The following is a 13,527-nucleotide window of genomic DNA, read 5'->3' on the forward strand; positions in this document are numbered from 1 at the left end:
TATAAAAAAAAAATCAATTGTGTTTTTTACTTTTTATTTGTATTATTTTATAAAGAAATAAATGGTGTTTAATTTATTATTTACAAGATATGATACTTCCAGTTTGTCATTACTTTAATCCCTTGCCATGGCAACACCGTTTAAGATATCCATTATCCAAGTTTGGTGTGAATCGTATGATGGCCTATGGAGCAGTAGTTAAAAATTCAGAGCTTGATTTAAAAAAATCCACATTCAAACAAAAACAGCTGACTTCCTCTTGGTCGGAGCTAATTACTAAAATTAGAAAGTTGTCCGGCTCAATGAGAACAATTATGTACCGAGTTTAGTAACTGTAGGTAAAACTAACCCCCAACTTTAGTGGTGCAACTGAGCTTCTCCTACACACCCATTTCTAAGGCTTTGCCCATGTCTACTGGCCGACAACTCTGATGTGTGTGTCGAATTTCATACAATTTGAATTCTGGCGAAGTTTGATGCAAATCGGGTAAAAATAAGAGGGCGATGTCAAAGCATTTTGAAAGTAACACACTTCCTGCTGCCAGTTGGTGGCACTATGACTTTGACTCACAGTAGTCACATCCATGTGATCGCCTCCTACAACGCAGCTGAAGTTTCATCAAAATCAATCAGTGTATGCAGAAGTTATAACACTTCCTGTTTCCCTTTTTTTTTTATATACCATAAATTCATTGCCTCGCCATGGCTAAACCGCTCGAGATATCAAAAATCCACTCACAATTTAGTATCCTCAATGTTTTAGATTCATGCTGCCTGAGTTTGGTGGCGATTGGATGAATCCTCTAGGAGTATATCAAATTCCAGAGTATGGTGAGAGAACATTGTGCTTGGTACGTTTTTCATCTTCAAACCAAACTTGGGTCTTCAGCTGACAAAGTTTAAGTCCTGTCTCATTCTCATAATGTTTACGCATTAGGTCAGTAGGTGGAGAGTAGGCAGTCTTCAGATTGGTTCCATTGGTTGTTCGAACACATTCGACCACATGAGCGTTTCCACTACGAACGCAATCCGGTCAAATGCGTTTTCGACTACCTCTGGAAGTGGTCGAAAGTGGACAAGCTCAAAACGTTTTACACCCCATTTACACCTGTATTTAGCGTCATCCACTTGTGATCCGATCGACCAAAACACATCTTAATACCAGGTGAAAACAGGGCCTAAAATATGTAAATAATATAATTATATTCATGTCAGGTAATGTGTGTATGGGCCTTACCAGTCCAGTTCGGTCTCTTTAAGAACAGCTTTTTGCGTGATTTCTAGCAGGTCCTGCTCAAGCTGTCTCACTCTGGCTTGAGCCTCCTCCTTCTCCTCATGCAGGCCTTTCTGCAGCTCCTGCCATTGGACAGGAAATGCTATCAATCATAACTTCCAGCCAATCAAAATACTCCAAGCATTTTACCCAATAGCAAAAAGCTGTAATGCCAATACTGATTCAAAAGTGACCCAACCAACTATTTAAACAAAATATATTATTATATGTTGTAATTGCATTACATATGTTGTAATTATATTTAATATATATAATGTAATTACAACATATATAATTTTAAAAAGTTATTTTATTTCCTCAACCAAACATTTTCTTCTAACAACTTATATGTTTTTAAAGTCTAGTAACAATTTTAATAATGTGGTAGTTTACAGGAGACTTAATTGGAAGAGAAGAAAATAATGATCAGAAATACAGGTTTGCCTGATTCAGTCAATCCCCAAAAACTAAAAAAAACTACATTACTAAATTTTACAATAGTATGATGTCAGAAGGAAAGAAGGGGGCTTCGATTTCACTTTTGTTGCGGTGGCTCATATTTAACAGTCGTCATCAGTAAATCACAGTAACATCTGGTTCTGAAAGCACGCATACACGCCTTGTCCTCCGGCTAATCTGGTGACTCGTGGTGTTTTACGGCCGATGATGTTTCAGAATTGCAGCACAGGCAAATAAAATGTGTGGTCGTAAAATTAGCAGCCACAAAATATATACTTATGTTCTCACGATAAAGAGGAAGTCTATTTTCATATGTAAGTTCTGACAGTTTAACAGACACACGCACACTTATAGCATATGAAAGGGTTTGTGTGACTGGGGTGTGAGAGAGAATTATAAAAGTGTTAATGTTTTATTTGTGGTGTTCTTTGTCCTTTGTGACACTCATAATTCACACTTACACACTTCAAAAGAGTTTCCAGAAGAAACACTAGGGGGTGCTGAAAGACCAACAAACCAATCGAATCATATCCTGCTGTTTTCTGGGGCTGGGCCCTTTTAGAGTTTAATGTGCTTGTTGTGCACTCAAACATCACCACCACATCAAAACCTAATGGAATGACCTTTTTTTTTTTGCATATTCTTTGCTGATGTTGAGGGAAAAAACAATTTTGTGGAAAGGATTTAAACATGGTACAAAGTAGTAAATGGATGAAATTAGCCAAACATATTTAATAAATAATGCAAGGGATGGGGAGCACCACAAAATTCTTTGGTATTGATGGTACTTTCATGGTTTTATTTATTTACTTGTTTTATGCCATTTATAGGGTTATTTTCATGGCAAGAAAAAGGGGGAAAAAATCAGGTAAAAATAGGTAAATAAATTAATAAACATTAAAAAAGGGATAAGAGATAGACTGGATAAATTATTTTATATAATAAGATACCATTTAAAGTTTTTAAATTGGTGCACTTAAAATTGTATTGGTACATGAATATGGTTATCATTTAGTACAACGATACACTGTTCAAATGTTGGGGTAAGTACTTTTTTTTTTTTTTAAAGAAATTAATACTTTTATTTAGCAAGGATGCATTAAATTAATAAAATAAATAAAGATTTTAAGCATCACAACTGTTTTCAACATGATGATATTAATAAGAAATGTTACTTGCATTACACCAAATCAGCATATTAGAATTAAAGGGATAGTTCACCCAAAAATGAAAATTCTGTCATCATATATATATATGCAGAAAACTATTTTTTTTTAACCTCCATTCTGACCCTCTGTCTGGAATCATCAGTTTTTAAGTGGTGGTTCCTTTAAAGCTTGACAGTAAACGGCCACTGTTTTGATTGGCCATAACGTCATTGCATAGGAAACAGTATCAATGCCCACTGGCTACTGCACGCGAGTAAATGTTTTGAAAACATTATTCATATAAAATCATCATTTACAGACAAAGAATTACATGAATTCATTTACTTATGGTTTGTGATTCAGCTGCTATCAGATCCAATACAGTTGGCTGCTTCATCTTTCAACAAAAGTTTAAACGGTACCTAGTTTACAAAACAAAACACCTCCGAACAAACATATAATTGTCTGTTGCGATCCGGGATGCCATTTAAATAAACCATCCACTTGTTTCCGACGCTGGGATCCCTCTGAAATCTGTAAACGAGCTGTTTAAACTGGACGCGTCAAAGCAAACGTTCTTTCACCCTTCCATTTGTCCTGCTGTCGACAGACTCAAGTGCGTGGACCTCAGAAACTGGACGCGCATCTGTATACTGTATCCAGTGTAGACAGTGTCAGTGATTATAATGGGTTCTATTTGCTTTTGATATGATTCAACATTCACATCCAGTGTAGGCAAATATCATCCGTTAAGTAACTGAATGCCAGTGGACGGGCCTATGGTGCGATTATGTACTATTCGTTGATGTTTTGCTCTGGAGGCAGTCATATGCAAATAAATTTGCCTGTGTGACGTCAGATCCCGCAATTTCAAAACAAGACATTTTTGGAGCTTGATTAAATAGATGCCTTGTTTATAATAAGGAGGATGTTTTAAGCTATGAACTTTGCAAAATTTATTTTTTTTCATGTCATGACCCCTTTAAAATATATTTTTAAGAATATTTCACAATATTTTCAAAAACATAAATCTTACAGACCCCAAACTTTTGAATGGTAGTGTATATAGCCTACATTAAAAGCACCATAGTATTAACATCTGATACCTGTACCATGATATGTCACATTCCCGTCTTTTGTAAGCGACAGTAAAGACAAATTAACAGGTACAACAAAAGAAAACAAGGTTCAGAAAATGCAGATGTTTAGCAAAATTAATGTTTAGTTATTAATGGGAAAGAATAAAAATTATCACTATCAACATTAACCAACAAAATGAAAAAGATTTTTAAAAGGCATTAATGCATAAACGTGTTTAGACGGACACATTTGACCACTGCGCTCTCGTCTTCTGAGCGTCTCACACATGACACGGCATTCTAAGAACACGCCGCTAGATCTTACGGATTTTTTTTCGGTTCCACTGCCCTGCGTCTCTCTTCTTAATAACAAATACACTTTCTGTGTGAATGGCCCCTAAGACTACTTTTTACTTTTCAGAGAGCACACGGCTGTCACAAAGACAGTTGTTATTTCTCAGGAAACCTTTCAGCAATATCTATCAGGTAGTACTAGTGACATTTTATGTGTGGTATTTCAAAAAATAAATCACTTAATGCACCTTTAAATATCATCAAAACAAGTATTTAAAACTGAAGACGAGGGAGAGACGGAGAGAGGAAGAGAGAGAAAATCGCGTGACTGGCTGCTGTTGTCCCAGTGACTGGGCAGGTCTCCTCCTTTCTGTTGAGTGGTTTTGGTGGACATTTACTCCTGGCTGTGTGCTCACGTTTGACGTCACGTCTACCCTCTGTGGTCGACATGGCACCGCCATGATAACGGTTGCCCAAGTCAGCTTTTCTCTGTCTCTCTCGGTTTCTCAAAACTCCCAGTTCACTTACTCTCGGTAAATCATCCTCAGCACAGTCAGAAATGCAAACGGATAAATCACATGACTTTATGGGGAAGGTCAGTAATGCACACAGAGACACACACAGCCATTATCTGATAAGATAAAGTGCTCTGTGGGAGTAAGTTCACCGTCAGTCAAACAGAAAGGCGTTTTACACTTGGAGACAGAAAGTCTTAAAGCACAAATGTGAACATACACACACAGGAGAGCACTTTGATGTGCAGATAACTTGAACTTGTGATCTCTGGTGTGTTATATGCTGCTCAAACACTGTGCGTGTAAGCCATCTTTGCTGCTTCATTGGCTGGTCACCTTTATATGAGAGTGTGTGTTTGGTACCTGGTTCTGTTGTCTCTGCCTCTCTTGTAGCTGATCTCTCTCCTGTGTGAGGAGGCGTAGTGCTTTCTGAAGCTCTTTGCATTCCTGCTGAACTTCCTCTACACGCTGCTGCTCACAAACACACAGATAATAAGCCAAAAAATAATAAACACAAGGTTTGTTCCAAAACCTAAGTGAGCTGACTTGCAATCTACATAGGCAGCTGTCTTCTAAGAGAAAAAAATAGAGCTACACACTTCACAACTGATTCGGATAAAGTTTGTAACAAGCTTATTGCTAAGACAATGGGTTGATTCTGTAACAAACATATTAAAACTCAGAACACACAAATGTTGGCTAAAATAATCCATGTTAATTACTCTGAACTCTTTTGTTTAATTAATGCTTTTTAGTACTGAACTAAACAAATGTTTTTACATTTTTGTATTTATTTATTTTTATCTACTCTAATAAGCATATAAAAACAGGAGACACAAAATTGGGTAAAAGAATCCATTTTAATTACACTGAACTATTTTTTTTAGTTCTGAACTAAATGTATGAATGTATTTATTTATTTTTTTTACATTAATAAGTAAATAAAAAGTACACTGAACAATTTTTAATGGATGCTTTTCAATACTGAACTAAACAAACGTTTATATATTTTTATATACACATTATTTATTTATAATTTGTATTCAGATTATAAATAATGTATTTATAATTGACAAATGTTTTTTTTTTTCCTGGGATTGTCGCAATGCATCCTTGCAAAGAATACATGCAATTCTGCTTTATAATTTGGCTAAAACACATTATTTTAGGAGGCAACATGATAGTATCTGGAGATACAAAATGACGATGCCTTAAAATGCTGCTTTCTCACTATGTATTGGAACAGGGCAAAGGTTTGCACTCTTGTGTGTGTGATTTCCACACCTCAAGTAGTCCGGTCTTTGTTGTCACAACCAGTATGTCTGAGTTCCCCTCATCTTCCACTGTCAGTAGCTCCTCCCCTGTGGGTGTAGCTGGGCGGAACTGGAATGGCGTACTCGCACCTCTGATTTCACCCGTATGTGTGACGTAGCAGAACTGATAAAACTCACCATCACTACGGGGAACATAGTAACCTAGGAAACGGCATGTAGAGTATTTAATTACCCGGGTCTGTCTTTATCAAATGTAGTCTCGAACTAACAATACAAAAGCCATTTGAAAACAAAACAAAACAAAAAAAACAAAACAAAAAAATGCTCGAACAAAACAAAACATCAAAGATAAGTTTTGCATGAACTGTCTCTTTAAAGGTGCAGTATGCAGTATTTACAGCTAGTGGTTGAAATAGGTACTGCAGTCCAAATTCAAAATATCGGAGAGTTATTTCTCCCATCCCCTCCTCAGCAGACTCGACGCTCACGCAGGTTGCCAGATTGAGGAAAAGCAACAGGAACAAGCGCAATTGACAGTGGAAAGCGACAAGCCACTGTAAGTTGATCAGTTTAATTTATATTGTTTTAATATGCCTCTGGACATAGAGCTTTTTAGGCTTTTTAGGTCAAGTAGAATCTGCGATCTCTGACCCAATTTGTTTGCTGGCTTCCATGTCTGCAGTATGCTGTGTTTTTCCACCAACTGGCAACCCGGGTAGTTGAAATACTATTGGGTAAATTGGCAGTGGGTGGGATCACACAGACCAAAACAAAAACAGACATTCCAACATGGAACACACATTTCAAAGTAGAATAACTGGCTGTAGCATTGTTTTTCAGAGAAACAAGTATGTGAATTTAGCATGTTCGATAAATCTCTGCAAACATATGGTATTTTTATGCTTTAGTATGGTCAAAAAAGCAAACAAAAAAACCCTACATACAGCACCTTTAAGATGACATGAAATCAAAATTATAAACTCGATTTGCTTAAAAACTACTACTACTACTACTACTACTTTTTGTGCAATAAAATTTCCCTTGGAAATTACTCAACACATCAGCCTACAAACTTACAACAGGAAATCTACTTGCAAACAAGACAGAAGCAAAATCATTGCAAAAACAAATTGCGCAAACAATACAAAACAAAACACAAAAAACAGCAAAGATTTATTTTGGATGATCTGTGTCTTAATGGCAAAATGCCATCAAAGATTCCATCAAATTACTTAAAATAATAATAATAATAAATAATAATAAACCTAAAAAAAAAACTTTATTGTAGTAACATTAATAATAACACCCATTTTACAGTCCAATCAAATCATGATGGATAAAAGCAAGTTTGACCATACAATCAATTCCCGATAAATAAAATAACGTCCCACTCTACATGTCTCTCCTGTTTCACTTGGAAATACATAACATTACGGAAGTAAAATGGGTCGTATGTGGCATTACATGTTGACTTTAGGCGTGTGTGTGAGTGCATACCCTGAAAGATGATGGTTCGGTGAACCGTGGATCCCTCAATGTAGTTTTCAGGCATGGGAGACCAGAGGAATGTGTAGTAGTCTCTTGCACTGCTCCAGCCCACCTAACACACACACACACACACACACACACAGCAAACATGAAGTGAGTCAGAACTAAAACTTCCGTGACCAGACCAATGAAGGCCTTTGAAAACAGTTACAGTAAAACGTATACAACACAGACTAGTTAATTTTGGCCATAACAATACAAGTGAAACTACATAAACATAGAGACTATATAAAAGTTTAAGGAACACCCAGTCAAAACAGAGATGGAAAGAGAGGGAGAAGAAACACAGAAACATTACTTACTATCAAAACATTAAACATAGACTCAGCAAGAGAACTAAAGTCCTAATACTTTGTTTCATATCAATTTCACAGGTTATAAATATCAATAAGCTCAAGGAGGAATGGAAACACTTAACCTCCCTTCTGCACTTCTTAGCCAGCAGCGAGAGGGGGGCACAGTGTGTGTGTGTGTAGGGTTGGAAAAGGAGGCGTAATGGAAAAAAAGACCGGGAAAAAGGTGAAAATTTTACACTTGCTTCAAAGGCGCCTACAATTGTGTGGTTACTCTAAAAATGTGTGTGCATGTGAATTTCATCATTTCTGCCTTTGAAGCACGTGTAAAATCTTCACCTCCATAACCACCCGTATTTGTGGGTGCGCAAATAAGTGATTATATGGTTTTATGCATTTTTAAATGAAATATGATGGAAATGAAGTACAGAATATAATCCACCATCATAAACATGCCACATACAGTTACATCTTACAGTTACAAACAAACACACACACATACACACACTGTCAGCAATTTGTCATCATGATTTTTCACAACACTACCTGACATTTACTTTGATTACAATTTATCACATCTGTAATCTCTTTTTTTATGGAAAGTATTCTGCTTTCATCTGGCACACAGTCATCTGTGAAGAAATCACCTATTAATTACAGAGAAGAAAAGAGAAGAGCAAAAGGAAGGAGAGAGGGAAGGCATCCAAGTGCGTTTCAAACAAGCCATGCCTGTACATACAGGACCGATAAATGATAAATTAAATAATAAGAGGGCTGACGTAACTATAAATCAAGTGCATAAGAACATGTTCGGCATGTGCGCGACAACTTAATTATATAGTACCTGTCTGAGAGTGTGTGTGTGTGTGTGTGTGTGTGTCTGCGCACAAACCTATATGTATGTGTATATGCATGATTACACAGCATTTTTGAGAATTGCTTAAAGGTAGCCTATTTTTAACGTGCCTCAACATCCTCCTTGATAAAGAATACTACGTTTGTTCAGTATGAAATTTTAAAGAGCAGAGTTTTTTAAACCACTGACCACTTTATACAGCATGCACAGGGATATTACAAGCACAAATTAAAAGGCAACAGCTTTGTATAACTATACAAATAAAAAGATAATTAATAACATTTATTATAAAAAATATGAAATTAAATAATATAAAACTGAAATTTTGCACTTTTTAATTGAAAAATGAGTTCCAATCATTTTAATTCTATTTTAGCTGAGTAAAAAAAAACTGCACACAAAAAATGCAAGTAATTTCTAAACTATTATGAAATTATGCAACTCCTGACAGACAATTCACTGTCTGTTCGGAGCAGTACATTCTCAATACCACCAGAGGGAGCTTGTGGTTTACTAAGTAATACAAAGCACAGGTTAAAGGGATTGTTCACCCACAATTCATTTTACAGTTGATGGGACACCATTGACCTTCCTCATACCATGAGGAATGTCCATCGACTGTTTGGTTACCGACATTCTTCAAAATATCTTCTTCTGTGTTCAGCAGAAGAAAAAATTCATACAGGTTTGGAACAACTTGAGGGTGAGTAAATGATGACAGCATTTTCATTTTTGGATGAACTATCCCTTTAAGGTATGTGTATTAAATGTGAGTGAGTGCCTGAGAATAATTCCTATATTCCCTCATTCATTATTTAAATATGCGTCCATAGATATTGTCAGAATTTATCCATGATCCAAGTATAGCTACTATTATCTAGATATGCATTATACATGGCAGGTAATATCTGTTATTTCACTAGATTTTATTGCAGACACAAATATGACAAAAAAAATACTAAAGAAAAAGCATAAGGAAGGTTTCAGTTGTCATGGGAAACAGCAACACCATCCAGCACAACAGCACATGCGCGCCAACACACACACACACACATTCACACCGCAACCCTTTTCCCCCCATAAACTAACCATCAAAACAAGTGATATTGAGTGGATTAAACATCTTTTTTCCAATCCACATTTTCCCCTGCAACCCACCACTCTAAATGCTGTCTGGAAAGATTTGGTTGATTTGAAGTGCCTTTAATACGAGTCATAAACTGTCATTGTATCTTAACAAGATGTAAAGTTTCCATGCACTCATTTCCTCTTGATTAAGTGCGAGATTAAATTTCAAGATGAAAGGAAGAGCGACGTGAGATTAAATCAGATAGTTTTTTTTTACAAAAAGCATTTCTGTGTATGAAAATCTAAATGTTGTAGGCCATGCAGAGAGCAGATCTTTGTAGACATGGGTGAGATACTAACCTTAAAGATGCCAACCCAGTCTTTGGGATGTGGGGTGATGAAAGAGGTGAGAGTGTAATGACATTCAAGCGCTGCCTGCGGGAGGAAGCTTTTCCCAACATTCTGGAAGATGACATGGGCGAAGTTGGACGTCTCCATGACAACACTTCCTCCTCCACCTGCAGATGCTACCGTATTACAGGCTGATGACATCATAGGTGCTCAAGGAAAGCCTGTGATTGGTCTACCTGAAACAAGAAGGAATAAAAACTTACAAAGAAATAATGAGGACTGACACATTTTCTCTTTCATAATATAAGGGATGTTCGGTCAGATGGTCATTATTGTGAAATAAACCCCAAAAGGGACCATCAATATCACCCTATTATTCTGCATTATTACTTAGCTACTTAGCAAATAAATAAAAACGGACTTGAAATAATGATTTGATTTGAAATTATTAGTGCTGTCAAATCGATTAATCACATATAACATAAAAGTTTGTGTGTGTGTGTGTAAGATTTTTTAATGTTTTTAAAAGAAGTCTCTTCTGCTCACCAAGTCTGCATTTATTTGATCCAAAATACAGTAAAAACTGTAATATTGTGAAATATTGTTACAATTTTAAAATAAATGTTTTCTATTTGAATATATTTTAAAATGTAATTTATTCCTGTGATGTAAAGCTGAATTTTCAGCATTATGACTCCAGTTTTCAGTGTCACATGATCCTTCAGAAATCATTCTAATATTCTGATTTGGTGGTCAAGAAACATTTATTATTATCAATGTTGAAAACAGTTGTGCACAATTTTTTTTTCAGGATTCCTTAATGAATAGAAAGTTCAAAAGAACAGCACTTACCTGAAATAGAAATCTTTTATAACATTATAAATGTCTTTACTGTCACTTTTGATCAATTTAATGCATCCTTGCTGAAAAAAAGTAGTAATTTCTTTCCAAAGAAAAAAGAAAAAAAATTCTTACCTGACCCCAAACTTTTGAACGACAGTGTATAATGTTAAAAAGCTTTCTATTTCAGATAAATGCTGTCCTTTTGAACTTTCTATTCATCAAAGAATCCTGAAAAAATGTACACAGCTGTTTTGAACATTGAAAAAAATCAGAAATGTTTCTTGAGCATATTAGCATATTCAAATCAGCATATTAAAATGATTTCTGAAGGATCACGTGACACCGAAGACTGGAGTAATGATGCTGAAAATTCAGCTTTTGCAGAAATAAATTAGTTTAAAATATATTCAAACAGAAAGTAATTATTTTAAATTGTAATAATATTTCACAATATTACTGTTTTTACTGTATTTTTGAGTAAATAAATGCAGCCTTGGTGAGCATAAGAGACTTCTTTCAAAAACATTAAAAAAATCTTACCGATCCCAAACTTTTAAACGGAAGTGTATGTTTACAAAAAAAATATGTTAGATGCTATTAATCGCAATTAAATGATTTGACAGCACTAGAAATTATCTTATCTTACTTGTAGAGACCATGGAGAAACCCATAACACAGGCACGGCCATGTAGAAAACATTGGGTATTTCATGAAACTTACACATAACATCTCTCCTGATTCATTTTAATTCCTGAAATGTTCACATAAGTTTATATTTAGTTCATGATGTTACTTTGAAAGCTTAGTGACATTATAGGCTAATATTAGAGTTTATTGAAAATTGCATGATGGTTTAAATAAGCCATACACAAATTGCAATAAACTATATATCATTCTAATGCATAAAAATATTATATAGATGCTTAAATATTTCTGAGCTGACATACATTTGGTTTAAGCCCAAATGCAGCTGCATTAAGAAGACCTGCCCTATTTCAGGCCGGATGGGGCGATGCCGAGTAGGCCTGTATAGATGGCACTGCTGATGGTGCTGTCATCCCTGCTCAGGCCTTTAACGTCAATGACAGCTCGACTGAATACAGCAAACGACATACGAGCAAAGAACTCACTAAACATTATTTCTTGATCTTATTAAAACATGACATGCTTAAACCGAAAAGCCACTTATCTAGATATATTTGACTTGTATCATGTTGCTAACTACAAAGTCACTGCGGGTTTTAATGGTAGTTAGAAGTATACCAGATGATATATAGCATTTATTCTAGATATTATACGACATAATCACTGCTGGTGTCCTTAAAGGATGAGCTGATGAAATGTGTTTAATTACTCCACTGCAATCCCACCCCTAAATACATCATGATGGACCGCATGCAATTCCATCATATATTTCCAAGATTATCACTATATATAAATATTAATATAGCCATCGCTCAATAAGTCCGTTATACCTGTAATCCATGTTTACTTGATGATCTGTAACTCTTGTTGGTTAGACTGCTAGACAACGCAGATTAAGCGCGTCTCTGTCATGTAGGTGAACCGGGTGTCAACATGTTTTGGGAATCTAGAAACGTCATTGCTACTTCCGGTCGGTTGCGCCCTGTGATTGGTTTATTTACTCTTGTCAGAGAAATTCGCGGTTTACCATTGGTTAGTGAATAATCCCAAGAAAATAGAGATGGTAGGTTCGACTCTTTTCAGCAAATCGGTTCTTTCGAACGGGAACCGGTTAAAAATCTCGGTTCACTTCAAATGTTCGGACTATCAGCTTACTGATTTGGTTCGATTCGTAAACGAATCCTTTTAGTCCGACTCATAAAAACATACGTGGAAATTATGGAAAAATGCCAAGCATTACCCAAGACGTTTTAGAATATAGAATGCTCATTGTATGCAGGAAACTTCTGATCATTTAATTGTTAAGTGTGATATTAGATTAGGAAGTTAAACTTCCTAGACAGTATAGGCAGTTCGGCTGTGTATATTTGAGTATATTAAAGTAGTTCTTTAGTATATGTAAAGAATATCTGTGTAGGCATATATCAGGGTGATATATGAGGGTGATAAGCAATAACTGATCAAAACACGAATCTAAGGCACTGAAATATGCCTAACTAATGACAATGGAATCAAAATCCATAGGAAATGGAACACTACTATTGGACTCTTGCATTTAAATAACCGTTCCCACATCTTATGAAAAATTAATTTTCATGACTTTCTTTATTACTGGATAAAATATTTTAAATCATTTAATATATTAACCTCACAAACAACAGTTTCTAGTGAAGATATGTTTTAGAGCATAACTAGTAAAACTAAAGAAATGTACACGATTTTTAACGGGAACCCTGAATATTTAAGGATATTTTGTTTTGTTTTGTTTTGTTTTGTTTATTTATTTATTGTACAATTTCAAATATTCATGTATTTGTAATAGGCAGTATCGAAGAGATTAGCACAAACTGTCACTCTTGGATTTGGAAATGTGCCAAATGT

At 35.4% G+C, this 13,527-nt stretch overlaps 1 protein-coding gene across 1 annotated transcript in view; it reads right to left on the reverse strand.

Annotated features, from left to right (window-relative positions):
• tax1bp1a (Tax1 (human T-cell leukemia virus type I) binding protein 1a) overlaps positions 1-12,603 on the reverse strand; it is a 32,133-nt gene extending 19,530 nt beyond the window's left edge. Inside the window, exons 1-6 of the mRNA XM_051872317.1 lie at positions 12,477-12,603; positions 10,168-10,394; positions 7,540-7,642; positions 6,053-6,243; positions 5,132-5,239; positions 1,238-1,356 (exon numbers count right to left, since the gene is read on the reverse strand). Coding sequence (XP_051728277.1) covers positions 1,238-1,356; positions 5,132-5,239; positions 6,053-6,243; positions 7,540-7,642; positions 10,168-10,362 — 716 coding nt within the window. The 5' untranslated portion in view covers positions 10,363-10,394; positions 12,477-12,603. The remainder of the gene's footprint in view (positions 1-1,237; positions 1,357-5,131; positions 5,240-6,052; positions 6,244-7,539; positions 7,643-10,167; positions 10,395-12,476) is intronic.
• Positions 12,604-13,527: the final 924 nt, after the last annotated feature.

This window comes from Ctenopharyngodon idella, chromosome 19 (assembly GCF_019924925.1).
Source record: "Ctenopharyngodon idella isolate HZGC_01 chromosome 19, HZGC01, whole genome shotgun sequence".
In the NCBI taxonomy this organism is placed as follows: Eukaryota; Metazoa; Chordata; class Actinopteri; order Cypriniformes; family Xenocyprididae; genus Ctenopharyngodon; species Ctenopharyngodon idella.